At 41.2% G+C, this 24,565-nt stretch overlaps 2 protein-coding genes across 4 annotated transcripts; one reads left to right on the top strand and one right to left on the bottom strand.

Annotated features, from left to right (window-relative positions):
- Nucleotides 1–894: 894 nt before the first annotated feature.
- Nucleotides 895–12,749, bottom strand: LOC111239290 (zinc finger homeobox protein 3-like). Its single transcript, XM_022769131.1, has 5 exons — nt 12,679–12,749; nt 10,627–10,785; nt 9,265–9,325; nt 4,644–8,848; nt 895–3,989 (listed from the first exon to the last, which is right to left on the bottom strand). Exons 1-5 carry the CDS (start codon nt 12,682–12,684, stop codon nt 3,552–3,554), a joined length of 4,869 nt encoding a protein of 1,622 aa, XP_022624852.1. The 5' UTR covers nt 12,685–12,749; the 3' UTR covers nt 895–3,551.
- A 515-nt stretch (nt 12,750–13,264) lies between these two features.
- thtpa (thiamine triphosphatase) lies at nt 13,265–16,052 on the top strand. Of its 3 annotated transcripts, none has more exons than XM_022769135.1 (4): nt 13,265–13,431; nt 14,360–14,429; nt 14,653–15,150; nt 15,275–16,052. In XM_022769135.1, exons 2-4 carry the CDS (start codon nt 14,360–14,362, stop codon nt 15,373–15,375), a joined length of 669 nt encoding a protein of 222 aa, XP_022624856.1. In that variant the 5' UTR covers nt 13,265–13,431; the 3' UTR covers nt 15,376–16,052. The 3 variants fall into 3 exon arrangements, with proteins under 3 accessions (XP_022624856.1, XP_022624855.1, XP_022624853.1); XM_022769134.1 differs by having other exon boundaries at nt 13,266–13,431; nt 14,650–15,150; XM_022769132.1 differs by lacking the exon at nt 13,265–13,431 and having other exon boundaries at nt 14,348–14,429; nt 14,650–15,150.
- The last annotated feature ends 8,513 nt before the right edge of the window (nt 16,053–24,565 follow it).

Genomic DNA, 24,565 nt, shown 5'->3' with positions numbered 1-24,565 from the left:
TAAAATGGGGAATAAACTGTGAGCTACAGTTCCAGCCAGTACTCAAACAGCACACCACGATGATCACGGACTGACGTTGGTCCCGCTGCCTCCAGATACTGGTCCCAGTTCCCGGTTTATTTACTAAAATGTGTACACATAAAGGCTAGGACGCGGAGCCGTCCCTCCACTCCAGACATGGAAGCCGGGGGCGGAGTCACGCGGCACTGCGGCCGTTAAACTCTCAATCTTATTCGTCAGCGCACGGCTCGTCACAAACCTCTTTGGCGTCTGCAGTGTCCCTATTGGATGCCCCCCACACACACGCGCGCGCGCACACACGCACAATTTAATTGGATTAGGTTTCTGTCAATCAAACCTTGTCGTAGGTCAACTGACAGAGCCAATCGTTGATCAGATTGGTAACAAGCAATATTTCAGTTAGTCATAGGAACTGTATGACCACACTTGTGTCATATACCTGGGGCACGTTCAAGCTGCTACGGCTTCCCGATTAGATTAAATGTTTTCTATAAACAGTGTGAAACGGGTTGTGGGGTAATGTTTCTCTCGTTTGGTGGGTGTATCAGAGGTGTTGCCCAATCAGCAGACCTGTGTAGAAACCCCGCCGTATTAAAATGGCAGTGCACATGCTTAAAATAACGTGCCACTGTTCAACGTACGACTCTTTCCGTACAAATAAAAATTCGCCATGTTTTGTAACGACTGAACGTCCAATGTTTATATTCATTTAGACCAGTTCAACACCTCTGAGCATATATTGCTTACATGATGAATAACATGATCAATTTAAACCAGTACAACACACCTGAACAGTGTATGCACTGTTTACATGATGAATTTAGACCTGTGTCAAACAAAAAAGAACTAATAAATGCCCCCACCGCACAGATGTGCTTTGTTGTTGAACTGATTTTATTTCTTTTTCTGTATATCAAAGAAAGCATAATGGAGACCAAACACAAAAAGGCAGGTACAAGTGAGGAGGAAAAATAAGCTTAATCAAAAATCTAACAAGTCATAACAACACTGCCACTATTATTGTTCAATATTCAAAGGAATACCATACTCATTCTGAGCAGAGGTGGCATTTAAAACCATTATTGATCAATAATAATCAAAACAGTGATGAGTAGTAATGATAAATTGTATAAGTAGTAGTACAGTTATAACAATAGTGATAATCAAAGTGACAAAACATAAACAAGAATAAAAAGCAGATCTCCATAAAAACCTATCTATTTTGGACAGTGCAACACCGTGTCTGTGTGTGTGTGTGTGTGTGTGAGTGTGAGTGATAGAGATAGAGATAGAGATAGAGATAGAGAGAGAGAGAGAGATCCCAGTCTTGAGGTCCAAGCACTGCAGTCCTTGCTTTACACACAAGATACAGTTTCCAACAGGAGTACAGATTACTAAGGACATTGTTCCCCTCCTTGTTTTAAAAACCACACCAAGTGACTCTTAATGTCGTGTTAATGGCTGTGTTCATCTGAAACGTCTGTAGCTTGTGCAAAAATCGTGGACTAGTGCAAGTGTCAAGCTGTGGGATGTAGCAGTTTGCATTACAAACACCTCTCCTGCTCTCTGTCGACCTCAAGATTGCTTTTTGGTTTTTGAATGACAGAAAGCAAAGGGAGGATTACTTTGGAATATCAGTTATTTTTTATATATTTCTTTACAAAAGTTCAGGTTTTAGTTTTGCATTTTGTTAAAACTATCAATAGTAACATTAATATACAACTTAAATTGAAGGAAAACATCTTTAGTATGTTATGTGTCCTTCAACACAGCACCATCTTATTAGCTCTCAGTCAACACATTTAATGTTTCCCAATTTGCTTCCTTTATTGAAGTATCCATTAGTCTCTTAAGGATACTGGTAATACCCAACTTTCTCCCTTGTCAGGGTTTCCAGACGTCAGATCTCATTTCACAGCACATACTTTACCAGAATTAGTAACTGAACCAAGTGTTCGGCAGAAAAAGTATGGGAAAGCCCATTTCATGCCCCCTTCTCTTTGTATTTATAGAGAGATTTAGTTTTGACCTAAATAAAAATCTGTTACACCAAGTTTTAATTGCTTCTACTGTCATTTGTATAAATACTGAAGTGAATAAAATAAGACCTTAATTTTCCTGTCTTATGCACAGTATTCATGGCAAACAAAAACTGTAAAATTTATGCAATCAGTCTCAGCCTCCGTGTCAGATGTGGATGAAATTCACTAACATTTTATGAGGATCACCTGGGTTTGACTTGCTATACCTGGTGGTGTTTCCTCTTAAGGCTGTCATATTTCTAACACATCTACGGTAGGTGAAAACATTTATCTTCCAACAGGTTTGAAGAGCTGTATTCTAACATGTACACATTTGGGTGGATCAAAGAAATTTGTTGTAAAAGCAAGATAGTTGGTATTTTAAGTCCTTGGCCATGAGAGTGATGAGAACTTTGCAAGCAGGATTTATGTCCTGGAAAAAGAATATGACATTCACAGATTTTCCCCCAGAAATACATTAAAAGCATTTTGGAACAGAGCTCTTCTCCATTTGTTCCCAGGTCTGCCTCATCCACAATATTATGCTCACACCTAAAGCGTGTTTCATTAGACTAGCAAAAAATCAATTTATTTCACGTGATTTATATTAAGGCATCCAACATGCATTGATGTATCTTTCAATAAAGACACTTGCATCAGAATGCTTAAAAACATTTCAAACAATGTAAAATGTGTCAAAGTGCGGTATGCCAGGATTCTGCGTTCCTCAGCCTCTTTTTGCTCTATTTGGATTGTCGTGAAAACTGTGAACATGTAAATGGGGACAATTCAACAGCCCTATTCTCTCTGAAGTACCTCTTATATCCCAAATGAGAAGACACAACACCCTTCAGAAGACACTTCCATTGCAAATTAAAAAGTGACAATCAATACCAGTTCTTCCTCTCCCGTTGGTTCAGTCCAGTCATGTTTTATCCAAGCAATCTTTGCTCTAGAAGGGAAAGGGGGCATAAGAAAAACAATTCCACAGGAGCAAACTGGGAGTTTTCACTGTGAGTATTTCATGTTATTATCCCAAAAAGTGTTCCCGGGCCCACTGTCAAATGGCCACTTTCAAAGAGGAAACACTTTTGCATCAGTCTTTAAGGTAGGACAGCTCAAGCATGGCAAGTTGAGTGCCTTTACAAATTATAGGAAGGTCACTGAAATAAGGTAATATATAACCACAGGGTTAGGACCAAAAGTGTTTGGATAAAGTGTGTGAGGATCAAGAGACTTGACGTGTTCATCACTTATCAGACAGCAGCTGATGTAGTGAGAAGCAGCGTGAAAATAGTCTGCTGTTATGTTGGATTCCAGGAGAACTCTATTAACGGATATCAAGTCAATGAAGGCTGAGCAAAGGATAGCGAGTGCAGGAGGAGCCAGCTTCAAAAACTAAACAATAATAGCTTTTGAGAATTAGTGCTCAAATTTGTTTATTAAAATCTGAGGAGCCCAAATGGGTCCAAGAATAGTCAGTGTGCAGACCAATCCTGATCTGAGTCTTTAACTGCTGCTGGTGGCCGTCGGTGGAGGCGACTCAATAACCATCTCCCCTCCAGAACCAGCACCAGAACTGGTTACTGTAGTGGAATGAGAGACCTGCGAGCCCGGCACAACACTGCCAGGTCCACCATTTCCGGTGCCATTCTTGTTGACGAGTGTCGTCGGCTGGCCAAAGTTAGTGGTTCTCAAGGTTGCCAGATGACGTGGGGAAAAGACGTGGGCCCTCGCTGCAGCACGGGATTCAAAGGAGACACTGCAGGCATCACAGCGGCCTGTCAGGGTCTCCTTTGGCACTGGCTGGCCAGCCACTGGGGAAGCAGGAGGTTCAGTAACTGTCAGCTGAACAGGTTTGGGCAGGATGGGACGATTGGCTTTGAGAGCGTTGTACTGCAAGTAGCTTCCTGAGCTCATGTCCACCTTTCCACCTGACAGAGGAGACTGAAAACGGGAAGGAGGGGTGGATAGACAGGACCAGAGAGGGAAAAAGTTTAATGCCAAATCTGTTAAGATCTGAATTTTGTTACAAGTTTTAGTGAATCAGAGAATATGCAAGTCCACTATATAATTAAGTATCTATTTTTGACTGTAATAAATTATGTTTTTATGGAAAAGTGTCTATCTACATTTTGAGCGCTAAAATTAGTTCTCTGATCATTCATTACATAACACAATTACATTAATATGAAATATTTTGGTTAAAAATGCTAAATGTTGATGGACAGGATTTTCAGAACTCAAACACATTTGCTGTCAGAGGGAAAAAATAAGACTTGAGTAAAATAGGGCTAGGACACAAAGTTGAACTCATCAAAATGTGAATACAGATTTTCTGATTTAATATAAAATTAAATATAAAATTTTGTATAAACACAAATTCATCACAATACAATTCCACTTTGACAAAGTCAAAAATGTTAAGTTATTGCCCAATTATCACATAAAGGCATTAAGCAGCCTATAAAAAATAAAATAGTCTCAGTTACTTGGCTTGCTGTGTATTTTATTACTCTCTCATGTGCACAGTAATCAGATTTTCTACAAAAGACTTAAAAATAGAATAACATTAAAATGAAAATACCAAAGTCCACATACCATTTTTTCTTGCTGCAGCCTCCAGCGCTTCTCCTTGGCTCTGGTGTTTTGGAACCAGATCTGCACTACCTTGAGCGGTAGGTTGAGCTCACTGCCAATTGCCTCACACTCCATGGCATTAGGATGGGCACAGGTCTCGTAACAGGACTGCAGAATCGACAACTGTAGGCAGGACAAGTGTGTGCGTGGCCTACGGCTGGATGAATGGGGCAGAAAGCTGCTTTCTGATGGGCTTGATTTAACCACAGCTGGGGTGGAGGGGCTAGCCACTTTGGCAGAGCTGGGAGTATTCGGGCTAACTGGTGCAATACTGGGGGTGGGAGGAGGGGGGATGGTACGAGGAGGCGTGTGTGTGGGAAGAGCCAGTTGTTCTCTTGATAGAGTGTTGATCTTAATGGGGACTTTGGGGGTCCAGTAGTTGAGCCCATTTTGTTTTTGTGGCACCACAGTTGTGGCAGGAGGCCTGTTGTTGATGGCAATTGTGGGCAGCTTGGGCACCATGCGGTTAGTGATCCCTGGTCCAGGACCCATCTCATTTTCATTGTCCCTCTCTTCATCAGTCTTTTCTTCGTCACTCTCTTCGTCTAGTTTTCGTTTCTGGGCCGGTCGTGGGGCAATTGGGATTGGATCCTTGGGTGGAGCTAAAAGGACAGGGGTGTTGACTTTGGGTGCAACTTTGACCATAGTGACGTTGCTGGTGGTTTCAAGCTTGGTCTTTGGCACTGCAGAGACACTGCTGCTCACAGGGGAGGCTGCAGTAGAAGAAACAACCTCCTTAGGCTTGATAGGAACAGGGGTTGGTTTTTTCACTACTGCTGGCTTGCCCAGCTCCTTTATAGGCTCCCTCTCTGTCTTCATGAGGGTGCGCACAATAGGGGTAGTTGTAATACACCCAGTATTGTTTGGAGCAGGCTTGTTGGAGAATATGGGTTTGGAAAGAGGCCAGGTAAATTTGATGAGAGGTTTGCCAACTGCTGCCAGGGTGCCATCACTGATGAATCTGACCTCACCCTTTCGTTCTCTTGCCCTCATGTTCTGGAACCAAATCTGAACAACCTTCTTTGGAAGGTGGACCCACTCTGAAATCTGTTCAAACTCGTGTTTCCCAGGATTTGGGTCTTTGAAATAGCAGCCATACAGAATGTCAAGCTGTTCAGCTTGGATGATAGTCCTCGAACGTCGCATGTCCCTGTACCTTTTTCCTTTGGACTTCCTTTGCTGCTGTTCTTGCTCCCTCTCCTTTTCCTTCTCTCTGTCCTTTTCTCGTTCCCTTTCCAGTAATGTAGAATTCATTTTCTCTGCTGCCCTCATATAAATACTAGACTTTGTCATGTTATTGCAGTTGACAAGACTCATACTGCTGTTGGAGGAAGGCATGGCAACAGATTCAGGCTTAACTTGTACAACTACCAGACCTTTGGATGTGGGCCTCAGGCCGAGCCCATCCAGCAACTGCCCCTTCTGTGCTGCAATTTTATCAGCCAGACACAATGAGGAAGAAGCAGATTTTGAGCTGTTTTTCCCCATGCTGAGGTCTAAAGCAGACTCACAGTCGCCACCATTGGACAGGTAGTGAGAAGTCTGGTTGCGGGAGGAGAGAGACTGCGAGAGAAGAGAGTTGGAGAAGCGTGTGATGGTTGGTGGATTAGGAAAGACAGGTACTTTGTTCCCATCTCCAACCACTGAAGGAGTAAGAGAGAGGACATAGGGACTAAGGAACTGAGTAGAAAAGTGAGTAAGGGACAAAGGAAGTGAGTGCAGAGCACTGGTTGGAGTCTCAGGATGGTCCAATGAGTGCAACAATGAAGTTGGAGGATCCCCTTGGGCTTCCAATTCTAGATCCACATCTGGATCCTGCCTTTCCTTCTTTACCTCCACCTCATCACGCTCAAACTCCCCCTTTCGCTTTTTCCTTTTGGTCCTCTGACCCCCTCCACCCTCTTCATCTTCATACTCATCCTCTGCATCAGAGAGAAACACAGTTGTGGAGCGCAAGACCTTTCCTCCAACTGACCCCTTGTCACCATGGACCTCCCGATGTGCTTCACCTTTAGCAGGGCTCTCAGGACCCTCCCTCAAAGACCCACTCTGACTTTCCTCATCGGACACAATGACAGAGGTGTAGACCTCGTTTTCTGAGTCAGAGGTAAGGCAAGAATCTCCTTGACCCTCCCTTCCTAAATCTCTCTGTCGGCGTTTCCCTCTTCTACTAGACAAATCTATTGCCTGACTCCCTGAAGCTTCTGCATCATCCTCACCCTCTGCTATGATCAGTGACCTTTCCTCATCATCATAGTCATTGTCCAAACTTTGGGCATGTCTTGTAAATCCTGCAAAGCCTTGTAGGTGGTCCAGTTCTGTCGCCCTCTGCCTCTGTTTAGCATGCCGAGCTTGGCTCAGCCACCTACGTACCTCTTCTTCAGCAAGCCCAACCTCTCTGCCCAGCGCCTCACAGTCTTCATGGGGAGGACTTGCAGCATCAGCCTCACTACGTGACTCAAAGAACGCCCAGAGAACCTCTGACTGGAACTCTGACAACACTGGAAGGTCTGGATAAATGGATCCCATTGTTTTACAATGCGATCGAGTTTGGTTGTTAATTAAGGCATTTGTACTCGGGCTGGATTTTGGGGTGCCAAGAGAGTCGCAAGGGCTAGTGCCTGATTGTGATTTTTGCGGAGTAGAATCAGGACTAAGTGTAAGGTTTAAATTTACTGGACTGAGGGTGGAGTTGCTGGGCACAGATGCAGAAGGCGAGAGGTTGTTATTGCGAAGGCTCTTCTCTGTGCCTGCTGGGGAGAGATTCTGGCTAGCTGCTTTATCACCTTCCAGGTCCAACTGATTAGTAGAGCTGTCTCCATCTGTTGTGCTATCTCTATGTGCCTTTGCATTGTCTTCATTATTCTCAGACTTTACTTTGCTTTCTATATCAGGACACTGCGCAAATTCTTTACTGTCCTCTTGCTTGAATTTCTCTGTTGTCCCATTATCCCTGTCCTTTATCTGAGCTAAAACCTTCTCAACAGTCTCCTCACTGTCCTTCCTCTCTTGCTCTCTCTCACACATAGTCTGTTTTTGTTCTTCCAGGCTGGACTGCATGTTTGTTGAAACTCCTGCAGAGGGCCACTGGCTCTGTAAGCTGTTAAGTCTTTGGGTTAAGAGGGCTTGCTGGGCTGTGCTGAGACCTACGAATGGTACACACTGGGTAAGGAGCTGGCCTTGCTGGTTCTCTTGGTGCTGCTGGGTTTGGGCTTGCAGCCCATTCAAAATTAAGGGCATGACCATTTGAGGCTGAGGCACAAGCTGATGCGCATTTGCACCAGTAGCAGCACCAGCCGCAAACAGAGAGGGGAGGAGGGAGTGTGAGAAGGTGTTAGGACTCGATGTGAGGAGGGTGAGGAAGGCTGAAACTGCCTGAGCTGAGGCCACAGGGGAGGTGAGGAGGGAGGGAGCCACTTGTGAAGTTTGAATCTGCTCTTCATCTTTTGTAGTCGTTACCATCACGGTCCCAGGAACAGCACAGTTGGTGGTGGTCACTAACTGACTGGATCCACTTCCAGGTGTGTTCACTGCAGAATTTGGAGCAGTGACAGTGCTACCTCCCAAACCAGCAGAGGCCACTGCATTGTTTGCAGCATGTGCAACAATTCCAGCATTTCTGCTGCGTGTCTGGTGCAAGACAGATTTCATATGGCTCTCGAGGGTGATGGCATGATTGTAAGAGACTCGACATACAGCACACTGGTAAGGTTTGTTTGATATATATGGCCGAGACAGGACAGGAACTGAGGGAATTATGGGATCACTTTCCCCACCCTGTTTTGCAGAACCTGTTGTCATCCTCTGAATGTGGGATGCAGAGTTGTAATGAACGCTCAAGGCAGTTCTGCTTGGAAAAGTTTCCAGGCAGGCATTGCATTTGAATGAGCGGGTGTTATTTTCAGCTGGCACACCATTTTTAGTAACTGACTTTTCACTGGCTGCTGGGATTTCTGTGTTTTCAGTTGCATTTTGCTGTTTGGCTCCTGTGAGTTGATTTCCCTCCTCTTCTGGCTCAGACTCAGCTTCAACTCCCTCCTGTTCCATTATTCTCTCTTCCTCCATCTCTTTATTTCCAAGCGCCTGGGTAGCGTCTGAACTCTTGCTCGATTGGAAGGGCTCTGAACTGAAGTCTTCAGTGTGCTTCAGTTGTGAAGATTCAGCATCTGATAACAGGAATATATAGGTTTAACTATTATATTCTAATAAACGGGCTGGCTGAAAACAGAACTACATGCTCGCATACTGAATGCCTATATCAACCCTTTTCACCCACCTAGCCACCCAACCCACATCAGGGGCAATTTTCCACTGTGAATGCATGTTTTTGATTCCCCAAAACATAACCATTGAGTTCATTTTTTTCCTTTCTAGAGTTTCAAAATATAACTAACACCACTTTAATGCGACAGAAAGATCCACATGATAATCTATTAATGGGGTAAATCAGGTCAGTGATTTGACACCTAATCAGTTTTGTTACAGTAACTAAGAAAAGTCAGTATGTGTATTACGACTGTGTTCAATGTTTTGATTTATTTCTCATGATTTAATTAACATTTAAGTTTTTTTTCACCCTCACCTGAAGACTTTTGAGCACCTCTGTCCTCTCTTCCTCCACTGGCACCCTGTTTTAGAACAGCCTGTTCAAATAAAGTGACAGTTGGCAAAATTTCCACAGCAAATTTCATTCTGCAACAGCTCCATAAGCTGTATGCAATGTAACTTTTGAGCAGCACAAAATTTGGGTGTGACTCATTGATGTGTGGTTATATTACACACAGCAAGCCTAGCTTAACTTTAATTTGCAAATTTCCCTTAAGGCATATATTAAACGGTCTTTGATCAATTCATCCGTCAACAAATTTCCCTCTATTTCTAAACAATTAAATACTTAACTATCATGGACCCAATACAAATCATAGGTTCACTGAGATGCTTTTTTTTTGTCAAGTTTGATGTCTACTCAGCAAAAACATTTATAGTGACATAACTTGCTAACAATTAAATATTCAAACTATTACGGTAAAGAACATAGTGCTGACTGCCGAAAGTGAATATGCACAAACAAGTCATGAAAACAGAAAACACCACTGTGAATACTCACAACTCAAACTGCTAATTAATAATGTAATAACAGATTATGTAGAAGTAACAGTATATTTTCCCTGACTGTATGTAAACAATTGTATCCAAAAAATAATGCTACTGCTTGGATTAGATAGCAATCTTTGGATTTTTTTTTTTTTTTAAATGTTAGATGAATTCAACACCAAACTATGAATTTCAATGAGCACTTGATAAACAATTTTGTTTAATAAACTTTCCAATGCATACATGTAGCCTGTCTGACTTGTGTCTCTTCTGAGACATTGTTTTGATGATTGTGTGTATGGGTGACTAGCCCAGGGGATTAATAAAGTTATCCATCTATCTCATAAATGCATAATAAATACTGTGTAATTAGTGTGGACAAAGAAACAGAAACATATTATAATACAGCAGCCCAGCATGCATTACTTGTTTGGAGAAGCTCAAGTTTTTATGACTTATTTTAAATGTTGGTGACCATTGTTCCTCTTTGCAGTTTTTCTGTTTTTGGCATAACACGTTTGATAACTCTCCCCATGCCACTTATAATCATTTCTGCACCGATTCTTACAGATACCCAAGCAGTTCAGGCATCAGTTATTAAGCTGTTTTCACCTTGACTGCCTCAAAAATAACCATCAATTTGAACCAACATCTTAGAGTCATAGAAAAATAAACTTAATGAACTACAGCATTTTCTTTCTTCCAGTACATCAGCCAGCAACAAGTGGGCTAATCAGGCATTATGCACATAGCTGATGTATGAACCACATTTTAACCTTCAGTGTCTATAACGTGTGGGAAAAAAACCCATATGAACTATATTTTGGCCATACTGCCCAGCCGCACTTACAATGTCCAGCAGTCTGTTGACACAAGATGGAAGGACGCTGTGTTGCTCTGTGAGATGCAGAGACAGGGAGGATCTGTCTGTTTGTCCTTTCTGGCAGAGGGGGCAAAGCCACTCTGCCACCCCATCGCTTTCACTGCTCACTGTCTCTCCAGACTCCTCCTGACAAATAGAAGAGCCTGTTAGAGAATCATACTCTTTCTGGAGCTGCTACTGTTTATCATAAACACTGTACGAAGGGTTTCACAGACAAAAAAAAGAAAGGATGATGGGATGTGAGAAGGTTATTTCACATAACCAAGATCAAGACAAAAACATACTGTTACCGTTTCACACCTTTGCTGGGTGACCGGCACTAATCTTGCCCTGCTGTGTCTAACAATCTGAAACCATACCCTTCAATTAGCATGTAACAATAAAATTGATCCGAGATCTTTTAAGTTTCATTCCTGACTATTTTTTAAATGTTAACCATGCTTTGTAAGGTGGTTCCCAACATTTTGTCTGCAATGAGCAGATGCAATTGTTTAGATGACATCTCTGCAATGTAGGAGTATCCAAATAATGCTTTCTGCAGATTTGAAATTGCACTGTAGTAACCTGAGTTCTAAATAGAAGATCTATTGTCTCAGACCTCTTTGAATTCAATCTAACAAACAGATCTGGTATCACATGTGCATATAAAATGTATTAAATGCAGAACAGACCAGAGCAGAAGTAGCAAATCATAACATGCCTGGTCATTTACAATCACAAAAGTGCCCCTCCACCACACACACGCAGTTTTGACCAATACAAGAACATGTGGCCAATAAACTATGTAAACTATGATCTGAGATCATACTGTGCTGCACTAGCAGTTTTAAATAAGTGAGAAGACCACGCAGTTCTCGTGTATTTTTCTGCAAAAATCCATAATCCAGGATGCAGCCGGACGTCAGTTCAACACGACCAGAGCTACAGTACTCACTTCCTCCTCATGCCAATTAGCAGGCTAGCAGGGTTATATGACCACATGATGGTTCGACAAGGCTGCATCTGTACACTATATCATCTTTAAAAGCCCCTCATCCCGATTCTCATAATTAAAAGCCAAGACAGAACTAGACTGACGTCTCTTTACCCATAGTTGGCTAATTAATGAGAAGTCTAATTAGCTATGCCGACCAGAGATGAATCAATTAGCTAGCAGGCTAAACTGAGCAGCGGCTGAAACGTCGCATTACAGCGGTGTTTGAGGAAGAACTGGTGGTTTAGTTGAAATAATGCTTCAGTGAAAGCCACTCACGTCAGCCCGACATGCGCCACTTCACACTGGCTGCTGTTTCTCTTTTAAATTCATAAACCAAAGGGTTGATCAGTCGTGTGACTTTGCTAGCTAGCCTGTTAGCAGACAGATAATTAACTGCCCCCCCTCCCCCACAAACTCTGCCCGGTCCAGGTGGGAACTGCAGCTCTAACACTGCGACTGGTTCACTGGGATAAAAACATACTCGTTCGGCTTCAGGTCACAAACCTCGGCCTCGAGTTAGCTCCGTGCCCCGCTGTTTGTGGGTATGTAGCGCCGCTCCGCCTCCGCCGCTCAGCGCAGACCGAGGCCTACACCGACTACAGCCGTTTAATTAACGAACGTGGCTCTGTTCACAGATGTGTTCGAAAACAGTCGCCCCCTGCCCCCCGCCTAGAAGACCCATTTAGACGCGTCCTACAGCTGAAATCCACACCTTTCAGACTTCGGTGCAACACATGTCCATATAAACTAAGATTTAACCGCTTCAGCTGTAACATGCTCTGAAATGCTCCGGACCGGAGGACGGGCGCCGCGGTCGGCCCGACGGTGGGGGTGGTGTCGGGAGAGCAGGCAAAAGAGACGAGAGGCAGAAAAAGTTTGGGTTTAATGTTGGATTTCTACGAGGGATCGGATTAGTAGGAGACTCGATTCGTCGTCTCTCGGTCCTCCACCAGTCGCAGGCCACTCTCCTGCTCAAAGCAGTACAATTAACCGATCACAACGACGTTTAATTAAGTTGAAAGCAATTAGCTAATGCGTTTTACCTGCATGGTCTCCGCTCCAGCACGCACACACGCACACGCTTCCTCTGTAGCTCCTCAGAAGTGAAAAGTTTTCTTTCCTGCCCTCCCTCTCCTCCCTCTCCTCCCTCTCTCTCCTGCTCTCCCCCTCCCTCTCCCCGCTTCCCTGTAGTAAACAGACCACAGCTCCCCCCGAGGCTGGCTGCTGACATTCAGACGGACACGGAGAGAAAGCCTTATATAACCCACATATCACTGTTATATTCTTATTATATCAGCACTGATCACTTTCTGATTAGGGCACACTGATGACATGGTGCCTCACGGATACACTTCTATTAAAGTATGTGAATTACAGGGAGCACCCACCCTCCCCTCTCTTTAACATTAAACCTTCCTCATTCTCACATTAAAGGTGAATGAAAATAAAAACGAGTCCTCATTCTGCCACTTGGACTGTGACACAGTGACGAGTTAACCACTGCTGGATGATTCAGATGTGGGTACAAAAGCTGGGCCCCGAATGGTTCCCATCATACGGTCGGCGAGACTTCTGTGGGGTGAATACTTAAGAAGAAGGGTGGATTAAAAACTGCAACCATCTACATGCCCCTGCGTTACTAGGGAAGGAATTGATGCTCTCCAACACCCTCTTAGCTGTCTGTAACTGCGCCTGTGCAAAATAAACTTTGCTTACGTGTAGGCGCAACTTCGATTGATCTATTGCTGAGTTTTTTGATGCCGAATTACGTGGATTTAAGGACCTGATCTGTCAAGGTGTGTGAGGCTGCAGTTTGATGTGTCAATGGGGTTTTTAAACACTCTGTGGTTCAGTTTGTGGGTTTTAATTTGTAGTTCATGCATGACCACAGCAGCTTGCGCTGAATGTGTCGAGCCTGTGTCGAGACATATTATTCTATACGGATATGTAACTTTCAGTTTACATTTATAGCGCATTTACCAAATGTTTAAATGCTTGGAAGTAAAACAATACGAAATAACTATAAATAACTATGAACAGAATAACTATGAAATTTCCCAAAAGCAAGACCAACCACAAGCTTAAATGTAAGTACGTTGAGAAAATCTAGGTTAAATACAAGAACTCCGATCTTTAATTGAGTAAAAGTAGTAGGATGTAAAAACTCTCTATTTGAAGTAATATTCATCTTTTCACAACTTTACTTAAGTGAAGCTACAGAAACGGGGTTTCATAATTTTGTATATGTTTTGTTATTGTGTAATTGGATTATCAGTGCATTACTGTGTATGCACCATTTTAACCTGTGTTGCAGGTTGAACCGGAGGCAATTTTGTTTGTTTTTTTTTTACTTAACGGGTAGTTTCATGTATATTTATACATTGAATTTTATATCTGGAATTTTGTATGTAATAAATAATTCTGTACAGTAACTAGTAACCAAAGCTGTAGCTGGGTAAAACAACAATTGACTTTGGAGTAGACGTACTGTTTTTTTTTTTTTAAAGTGAGAAACAATTCAATAAACCATAATTTATGCCATGAACATAACATGCCCAATGCCTATTCCCTAGTGAAAAAAAAAGAAAATGCATATAGGACTTACCCGTGCCTGTTAAGTTACTAACTGTAAAGACAAATGGATCTTAAAGCCGGTTAAAGTGGATTTAGTTGCACTCCTGATCTTACAGTATTGTTGGTGTTGATGAAACTATGTCATTTCAGATGAGTGTGGAAGTGGAGAGAAAGTTTTTATGCAATGCTGACACCCTGAAAACACTGGAGGAGATTGGGGGTATGTCTTAAGTTTGACTACCACACATTTACACATTTACACATGGGTAAATTTAGAGTTGGGGCAGGTTTCTGATGCTGTAACTTATAAATGTTCACTGATTACATTGTTCTGTAAGTGCAGTGATACAGGCCATCTGTCTCTTGTTAATAAGGTTAATTATTTGTTTCAGCCCCATTAGTATTTATTCATCCATACATCTCTTACTTCTTTTCCTCAGCAGTATGTGTTGGTCAGCAGCAAATTCATGACCAGTATTTTGACACCCCCCAGTTTGACCTCACTTTGAGAAACATGTGGCTGCGTAAACGTAAAGGATGCTGGGAACTCAAGTGTCCACCAGCAGCAGTCAGTGGGACAGAAGAAAAGGGTGGAGAACAAAGTGGAGCGGCAGCAATGTGCACTTGCTACAAGGAGATAACCAGCCTGCCTGAAATTCAGCTGAGAGTGACGGAGGTCATCAGAAACCTTTGTGAGAACAGAGACACAGAAACAGGCTTCTCATACCAGGATGAGTCTTGGCTGAGCAAAATGAATCTGGTGTGCTTTGCGGAGTTTACAACAGTGCGGCAGTCATTCAATTTAGAGGAAGAGGGGGTGAAGATAGATCTGGACCAAGCTGACTTTGGTTACCATGTGGGAGAGGTAGAGATGGTCATACCAGAAGGAGGAGATGTGCAGGCTGCTCTGGAGAGGATTGACAGAACAGCAGGAAAGCTAGGTGAACTCAAAGTTGTCATGCTGCTCAACCGTTTAATACATTCATCGTGTTCACTAGGAAGGATATTAATTTACCCCTCTGTCATCTACTTCCATGAAAGCCATACATTTTTTTTTCTTTACAGGTCTGACTGGAGATCAACGAGTTGAAGGAAAAATGAGTGTTTACCTTAAAAAAAATCATCCTGAGCACTACACAAAACTACTAAGTGTGCATGTTTTGTAAGAGATCAGTGACAGTTTTTAACATGTGCAAAGTCATATCTGTAAACTGATTATTCATAAGAAAACCTAATGACAAATGTGCTTGAAACTGTAAACATACTCAAGGTGGACATGAATTTCTCAGTACATTTCCTGTATTTTAATCTTTGGAAAGCAGCAACAGACCCTTGATTTGTTGATATGCTGTTTGTTCTATGGCTGTTTCCCTCTCTAAGTGAAGTTTTTTGTCCTGTGTACCCCAAGAACAGCCATGTTTTTATCTGCTTATTACATGGAGCTTGTGAGAGTATCTGTATATACTGGAAATAAATGGGGTGACATACTCTCCATTCACCATTAATATTGATTGTTATGTACTCTGTTGTGTTAAAAAGACAGATGATTAGATGATGATGGTGATGAATATATTAGACACTACCATGATAAAGAGCTGGTGACTGTTTTATCTGCAGCACCATATGAAGGTGTTTTCCTGTCAGAAGTTACTGCTTGATATGCTGAAATCAGCAGCTGGGGGTTTCTTGTCATCTTTGAGCATATGATTCAAACTTGCTGCTAATTTCCAGATTTAAAGATCTTTACATCCATCTTGATGTTTCAATAATTTGAACTATGAAATGGGTTTAGATGTGATAATATGTCCTCTTCATGTACATGTATGAAAAATAAAATAACATGTTAACAATCAATCAAAATGTTGCTTTTGGTACAAACTTGAATTAAATTACTTTTGCATTTGTAAATATAATTAAATCAACACCCACAACATTTTGATCAGTTACACTGTTCTACAAATGTTGAATATCTTTATTTTGTCTAAATGATACAAAAAACTACTCGATTTCCAAGGTTTTGTAACTTTGGAAGTTTCACCTGTAACCAGTTGATATTTTATCCATGTGTTTTATGTGTATGTTTGCATTTTGTAGCAACATGTTCATCAGAGAGTACCTCATCCTTCCAGCTGTGGTGGATATGATATAATATCTGGGAAGATTCTCAGTCATCCAGGTCATGGTTACCCAAGAAAAGTTGAATATATGTTGCACAAATGATATAATATGACAGAGCAAGTGTCCCATGTCCCCCACGTTATCATAACCAAGCATATAATAACAAAAGTAGCCTGATAGAAAAAGTTTTATTATTATAATGAGGAAGGGTAAACAATTGTGGCCACAGTATATTGTAAGAACAGAGCAGAGGTTTTGAATGTATTGATCAAGGTTTCTTTTTGTTTTATGCTCCTGACAACCAACATACATAATGTTGTGCTTAGTAGATACTGCAGAAATTATTCTTCAGCTCTTGCACAACCAAACCTCTGTCCAACACTTTCATTAACAGTCTCACAGTTCTCACAGTAACTCATCATAAAACTTCAAAATAACGAAAATGAAATAAAGTTCTATCATGGGACTTAATTATTTATAATTATAAAGAGAGCAGAAACTCTATGATCATTAGACACAATAGATAACAGTACAAATTGTGCCATAATGAATAATACAAAATGTTAAATGTCACTTTGGTGAACCAAAGTGTCGCTGATGAAGAGAGAAGTTTCTCTTAGCGACACCAAAATCTGTGGTGTTTACTGATTAACAAGAGCAAATTTTCATTGTGTCTTTTCTGCTGTAAAGGGAAGGCTTCGCTGGTTGATTCAAATGCTCTCACATATCAATTCCTGCAACAGTGTTGTAGCAACATCACTTATTCCTCCAGGAGAGAGAGACCTGTAATAAAGATGAGCTACCATGGCCATGCTCTGATCATTTTATTTCAGGCTGCAACTAGTAAGGTGGAGATAATGGAGGAGGTTCCTCAGAGGCTGAAATTAACCCTCCGATGGATTGGTCTTCTGGTCTGGACTCTCCTGTTCCAACACCAACACCTGCTGTGGACACCTTAGTCTGGACACCTGTGGTCCACACACACAATAACAGATTACGGTATAATACGACACAGGATAATGTATGAGGAAGTGTTTGCACACAGAGAAATCATCAGTCATGAGAGAGACACAATCAGACTTTTACTGTATATCAGTCTTTGTTCTGACAACTGGGTCCTCACAGTCCTCATCCTGTGAAGACCACACTGGAATCTGACTTTATGTACAACCACATCGTTACACTGACAGGCCACATCTGCTCCTCTTAGACATGATGCAGCTGCGACCTTATTAAAGACAAAAATATAACATAAGTTTATTCAATTTTGGTGGCAATTTACAATCACAGAAGTCTGGAGCTCCCTTATACCACACTTTCATAGGATGAATGAATGACACAGCATGACACAGCATGTCTGATATAGCCCTCATATCAATCATTTACTTAAAAACTGATGACAAATTAGGCTATAGTGTTCACAGAATTGACAGAAGTAAGCAGAACTAAATCTGTCCTGAGAAAAATATTATAGTGACAAGGACAGGTGACACAAATAGTGTCTGCAGGGTTTAGAGTAAGTAAATAAACAAACACAGTCTTGTTTATTCAAAGATCATACAAGGATACAAAGAACACTAAGAATACAAATAGTTACAAAACAACAACAAGGATGTATTTATCCTTGTTGTTAGAAAAGGGATACATACATATTCAAATTAAAAACAGGTTTTTAAGGCACTGTGGATGACTATACAGTGCATCCAGAAAGTATTCACACCCCTTCACTTTCCCCACATTTTGTTATGTTACAGCCTTATTCCAGGATGGATTAAATTCCTTTTTTTCTCATCAATCTACACACAATACCCCATAATGACAAAGCAAAAAAGGTTTTTTAGAAATTCTTGCAAATTTATTAAAAATAAAAAACTGAAATATCACATGTACATAAGTAGTCACACCCTTTGCTATGACACTCAAAAGTGAGCTTAGGTGCATCCTGTTTCCACTGATCATCCTTGAGATGTCTCTACAACTTGATTGGAGTCCACCTGTAGTAAATTCAATTGATTGGACATGATTTGGGAAGGCACACACCTGTCTATATAAGGTCCCATCTATATATAAGGTCCCACTGTTGACAGTGCATGTCAGAGCAGAAACCAAGCCGTGAAGTCAAAGGAATTGTCTGTAGACCTCCGAGACAGGATTGTATCGAGGAACAGATCTGGGGAAGGGTACAAAAAAATTTCTGCAGCATTGATGGTCCCAAAGAGCACAGTGGTCTCCATCATTCGTAAATGGAAGAAGTTTGGAACCACCAGGACTCTTCCTAGAGCTGGCTGCCCAGCCAAACTGAGCGATCGGGGGAGAAGGGCCTTGGTCAGGGAGGTGACCAAGAACACGATGGTCACTCTGACAGAGCCCCAGCGTTCCTCTGTGGAGATGGGAGAGCCTTCCAGAAGGACAACCATCTCTGCAGCACTCCACCAATCAAGCCTTTATGGTAGAGTGGCCAGATGGAAGCCTCTACTAGGCACATGACAGCCTGCTTGGAGTTTGCCAGAAGGCACCTAAAGGACTCTCAGACCATGAGAAACAAGATTCTCTGGCCTGATGAAACCAAGATTGAACTCTTTGGCCTGAATGCCAAGCGTCGTGTCTGGAGGAAACCAGGCACCTCTCATCACCTGGCTAATACCATCCCTATGGTGAAGCATGGTGGTGGCAGCATCATGCTGTGGGGATGTTTTTCAGCGGCAGGAACTGGGAGACTAGTTAGGATCGAGGGAAAGATGAACGGAGCAGAGTACAGAGATATCCTTGATGAAAACCTGCTCCAGAGCACTCAGGACCTCAGACTGGGGCAAAGGTTTACCTTCCAACAGGACAACGACCCTAAGCACACAGCCAAGACAACAAAAGATTGGATTGAAGATTGAAGTCTGTGAATGTCCTTGAGTGGCCCAGCCAGAGCCCAGACTTGAACCCGATTGTACATCTCTGGAAAGACCTGAAAATAGCTGTGCAGCAACGCTCCCCATCTAACCTAAAAGAGCTTGAGAGGATCTGTAGAGAAGAATAGGAGAAATACCCCAAATATGGGTGTGCCAAGCTTGTAGCTTCATACCCAAGAAGACTTGAGGCTGTAATCGCTGCCAAGGGTGCCTCAAAGTACTGAGGAAAGGGTGTGAATACTTATGTACGTGCGATATTTCAGTTTTTTATTTTTAATAAATTTTCAAAAATTTCTAAAAAACCTTTTTCGCTTTGTCATTATGGGGTATTGTGTGTAGATTGATGAGAAAAAAAGGAATTTAATCCATCCTGGAATAAGGCTGTAACATAATAAAATGTGGGGAAAGTGGAGGGGTGTGAATACTTTCCGGATGCACTGTATAGATCAAATTTTTGTGTTTCAAAGTAAGTTTTCATTTCATCCTTGAACTGGTAAATATTGGGCTTCCTCTGAGACCATTTGCATTTATGGATATAAAAGTTAAAATGAGAATAACATCTATTTTCTAAATTAATCTCAGTCCCACATTATATGCAAAGCATGTTTAACATCAATCCAGAAGAACTTCACACAAATGCACTCATAAAACAAATGTAGAATTGTTTCTGTGCCATTATCGCACAATACAGAATGATAATTTTTTTTAAGAAAATGGTTTGTTGGATAGATTTAATATAATTATAAAACACACTTCACTTTATTGTTGAAAAAATATTTGTTTTAGTAAGTCCAAATCAATTCCCAAGTGATGTTCTCAAAATGGTTATTCCAATATGCTACAAGAAATTGCATGGTAATGTATCATACTGTATGTCTTAAAATTCAGATTTTACATGTTTTATCTTTTATGTTGATGTCATTCAACATGTCTTAAATAATGACTGTTCGTCAGACACACTGCTGCCTTGCAACAGTGCAGGTACTGCATCAAACACGATGCTTTATTCTTGTGCAGGCATCATGATACCAAATGTCTTATATAATTCAGTGTATGTAAATAAGTGACCTTTCGCATTCATGAATTGCGAAATCAGCAAAATATTGTTTTGGACCCATTTGTCATAGAGATTTGACTTATTTTTATTTTATTATATGAAATATTTGTCAGGAGAGAAAATTATATTTGATGAATGAAAATCAAGCACATTTAAGCCTCCTTGAATGTATGAATAACATGAGGTATTTTCTGTTAAAATAATGAAGCTTGTTTTTCCATATAAAAGGTTTTTTATTGTACTGTGCCTTACAAATATTCATTTGTAAATATAATACTTCATATTTAACTGGAATATCTTCATATTCTGTTGTGTGAGTCCTGCTTTCTTTACGTGAAAAAGGGCTGAATTTTTGAATTAGTTAACCCTGAAAATGCATTAAGACAGTACAATTTATTTTAACTTGCTCTTCATCCTTCAAAAGGATAGCCAAATGATTTGTAAGCATACAACATTTGATTTCCTTCCCCAAACTTTTGATGCTTTGAAAGGAATCATTATGTATGGATGGATGGATGGATGGATGGATGGATGGATGGATGGATAGATAGATAGATAGATAGACGGATAGATAGATAGATAGATAGATAGATACTTTATTTACTTTTATTCATGTGTCCATTAGCTCATTGTTGATAATAATAACAATAACAATAATAAAAATAGTTGATAATAAATAAACAATAATAATTATATTAGTCCACTTCCTTTGGCTGAGGTGTTGTATAGCCTGATAGCAGTGGGAACAAAGAATCTCCTGAATCTCTTTGTTCTGCAGCGCAGTGAGATGAGACGTTTGCCGCACCTGTAGCTGCTTCTCTGTCCCGCCAGAATGTTGTGGAGAGGATGGTAGGTATTGTCTAAGATGGCCTCCATCTTACATTGCATGCATCTCTCCACAACAGTCCTGAATGAGTCCATACTCCTGCCAAGCACAGACCCAGTATTTCTGACAAGCTTATCCAGTCTCTGTGTGTTCATGTCTGACATGCTGCTGCCCCAGCAGACTGCAGCATAAAAGAGTACACTGGCCACCACTGACTGATAAAAAATGTGCAGCATTTCACTGCAGACGTCAAAGGACCTGAGCTTCCTGAGGAAAACGAGCCAGCTCTGCCCCTTCCAGTAGATGGCAGCCGTGTTCAGGGACCAGTCCAGTTTACTGTCCAGGTGCACACCTAGGAATTTATAAGTGTGCACCACCTCAATGTCCTTCCCTCAAGTGTTTACTGTCTGAAGGGTGGGCCTAGACCCCTGAAAGTCCATGACCATCTCCTTGGTCTTGGAGGTGTTCAGAAGGAAGCAGTTCTTGTCGCTCGATTCAGTGAAGGCTGTCGTCAGATCCCTGTACTCCTCTTACTGCCCCTTCCTGATACGTGCCACAATAGCTGTGTCATCCGAGTATTTCTGGATGTGGCAGGACTCAGTGTTGTATTTAAAGTCCGCCGTATACAGGGTGAATGGGAACGGAGCCAGAACAGTCCCCTGTGGAGCCCCAGTGCTGCTCATCACTGTCGCTGATGCACAGTTACCCAGCCTGATGTACTGTGGTCGTCTTGCCAGGTAATCCACAATCCAGGACGTGAAGCAGGGATCCACCACCATCCCTTCCAGCTTGTCTTTAAGGATGGGGGATTGGATGGTGCTAAATGCACTTGAGAAATCAAAGAACATAATCCTCATGTAACTACCTGGCTCATCCAAATAATAATGGGCCCAGTGGAGCATGTACAGGATGGCATCATCGACTCCACTATGTTCTTTGTAGGTGAACTGTAGGGGGTCAAGTGCATGTTCAACCTGTGGCTTCAGAAGGTGGAGAAGCAGCCGCTCCAGGGTATATGTAACACCATTATCTTCATGACTAAAAGAAACAAAAATGGAGCAGCAGGATCTTTGTATCACCCTTTTGAAGTGTTGACTAAACTCAAAAGTCAAATACATCAAACAAAAGATTGTGTTTTACAGTGTCAAAGGTTTTATAATATGTCTATGAATAAAATATAGACAAACTGTTGTCTGTAATTTAATCCTTCTATAGTCAGTCAATTGAATATTATTACTGATGTGTCCTTCTTGCATAAAACCAGACTGACAGACATCTATAATTATGTCTACATATAACTTTAGTCTCTGTGCAGAGGATGTGAACCAGTATTTTTGCATCATTATCAGTCAAGGCTATGAAGCTCCAATTATCAAGCAGTAATCGATCTTTATTTGGTTTATATCTCAAAGTAATTAAAACTTGGTACATAATTGAGGGAAGCGTATTAACTTCTATAGCCTTCCTAAAAATTTACGATAAAAAAAATCTGAAATATGGTTTTGAAATACCGAATAAATTGCTGAACTGCAGTTGTCCATCAACATTGTTCACTAATTGTAATGGTAATGGTAATACATATGCAATGCACTGTTTGGTAGCATTTGTAGTTTGACCAGTGGATGGTTGTTTTCTATCGCTGTACACAGAAGGGACTGTAGCCACTGCCAGAAAACATAAAGGTATAAAGGGTAGGGTAAAAAGGCAACCATGCACACTGCAGACCATGTACAGTAACATTATAGAAACCCAGTAAACCAACTTTCCCAGGTTTTCTGTATTGTCATTTGATTTTGGCAAAATAAATAACACATTAGTTTAAGAATATGCACCATGCACACGTGGCTGGGCTGTGGCAAGGGCCAGATTTGACTGAAAATTTAGGTGCCACTGACCGCCTTTAATACTCCAGTAAAACCAGTTAGTCCACAGATCCCTTAATGATACAGATAACAAAAGAAAGATGGACTGAGACAAGGATTCCCCCAAGATTACAAATTTATTAAAAAAAAAAAGGTTAAAAGGGCCAATATATAAAATCATCAACAATTTATTAAAGTTGTTAATTAAAAAAGACTATAGAAAATATAAAAGAGGTGCCTCAAGATCTAATCTGTGCCATATTTAAATGAATAACAGGAGAAAGAGAGCTGTAGGATCAGCAGCTGTGGCCATAGACAGGGAAGGGAGAAAATTCACACTGGGATAGAGTACCTCACCACACTCCGCCCTACACACTCACACAACAAATCAACAAAAGGGATGCAAATATATAGTGAAGGAAGTGCAAAATTTACCAAACACACTATTATGGGGGGTGGTGAAGTACAGGTGAGGAACTCTACCACCAAACCCTCCACTGTTGGGCCGGCCACGCTCACTGCTGTGCCTACAGCACTCGTACAGGGACAGAAAAACACTTATTATATCACAGCAGGGGTACAAATTCTTGGGGGAAATAACCAAATCAATGCCAGGAGGGCCAACAGTGTACAAACAACGAAACAACGAAAAGAAAATACCTATTAAACCAAAGGCTAAGTGCAAAGCACTGTATCAAACGACAAAACTAAGTAAAAAAGTTTACTAAACAGACAGTTAAACAAAACTCAATAACTAAACTAACAAAATAACCAACAGAACAAACATGGAGCAGAGACAGCATTCTACAGGCTCACCAGGCAGCAGAGAGAGAGAGAGAGAGAGCAGCAGCATCAGGGTAAATATATAGCCTTCCCCAAACAATTAAAACCAGGAAGTAGGCATGACTAAACCCTATGGTGATCTGGAAGGGATATCCCACTACCTGCTACACACAGACACTATCAGCAGAAACATACATTGTTTAAACCAGAATATGACTCAGGATGACTCAGTTAGTATGAGGTAATAATGCAGGTAATAATCCCTCTCCTAGCATGTAGCATTTTATTAAATTGTAGAGGGGCATATTCCAAATTTCAGAGAACTAGTTAGCAGTTATTCAAACTGCATCATGATGGCCTCTAGCTGTATCTTCAAAGTAAAGAGGTGTATCACAGGTAGGCTACAGATATTATCATTTGTGTGTGGTGTCAGATAAACACTGTAATCTCTTATCACTGTCACTGAATAAGCAGGACAAAGCAGGAATGTTTATAACATATTATTGTGACTTTCCCTCATATCAAAATACATTCATCTTATATCATTGCTTATCAGCTCTGCTTGAACTATTACTATGTTGTAGACCTACATTTGAATCTTACGACTCTGCTCTTTGTTTCTGCCTTGTAGCCTATATCACATTACTGCTTTTCTAGTGTAAACACTTTGTAACGTTGGTTATATATGCACAAATACACATTATTGTTTATTTTAATATGATGAACAACTTTGTTGACTTTGGATCTTCGATTAGGAGGTGAGCGCAGGTGTGCGTCATGTGACAGTGAACGGGCACGAGCAGAGTTTTT

This window comes from Seriola dumerili, unplaced genomic scaffold (assembly GCF_002260705.1).
Source record: "Seriola dumerili isolate Sdu_G_001 unplaced genomic scaffold, Sdu_1.0 BDQW01002262.1, whole genome shotgun sequence".
In the NCBI taxonomy this organism is placed as follows: domain Eukaryota; kingdom Metazoa; phylum Chordata; class Actinopteri; order Carangiformes; family Carangidae; genus Seriola; species Seriola dumerili.
This window is presented reverse-complemented; position numbering and strand designations above follow the sequence as displayed.

Bases quoted from the DNA above. Each gene is read 5' to 3' on its own strand.
- LOC111239290 (XM_022769131.1), bottom strand. The intron at 9,326-10,626 runs GTAAGTGCGGCT...TTATTTGAACAG, and splicing joins TCAACAGACTGCTGGACATT to GCTGTTCTAAAACAGGGTGC. The intron at 3,990-4,643 runs GTATGTGGACTT...TCCCGTTTTCAG, and splicing joins GGCTGCAGCAAGAAAAAATG to TCTCCTCTGTCAGGTGGAAA.
- thtpa (XM_022769132.1), top strand. From the start codon at position 14,348: ATGTCATTTCAGATGAGTGTGGAAGTGGAGAGAAAGTTTTTATGCAAT. The intron at 14,430-14,649 runs GTATGTCTTAAG...TCTTTTCCTCAG, and splicing joins AACACTGGAGGAGATTGGGG to CAGTATGTGTTGGTCAGCAG. The intron at 15,151-15,274 runs GTGAACTCAAAG...TTTTCTTTACAG, and splicing joins CAGAACAGCAGGAAAGCTAG to GTCTGACTGGAGATCAACGA.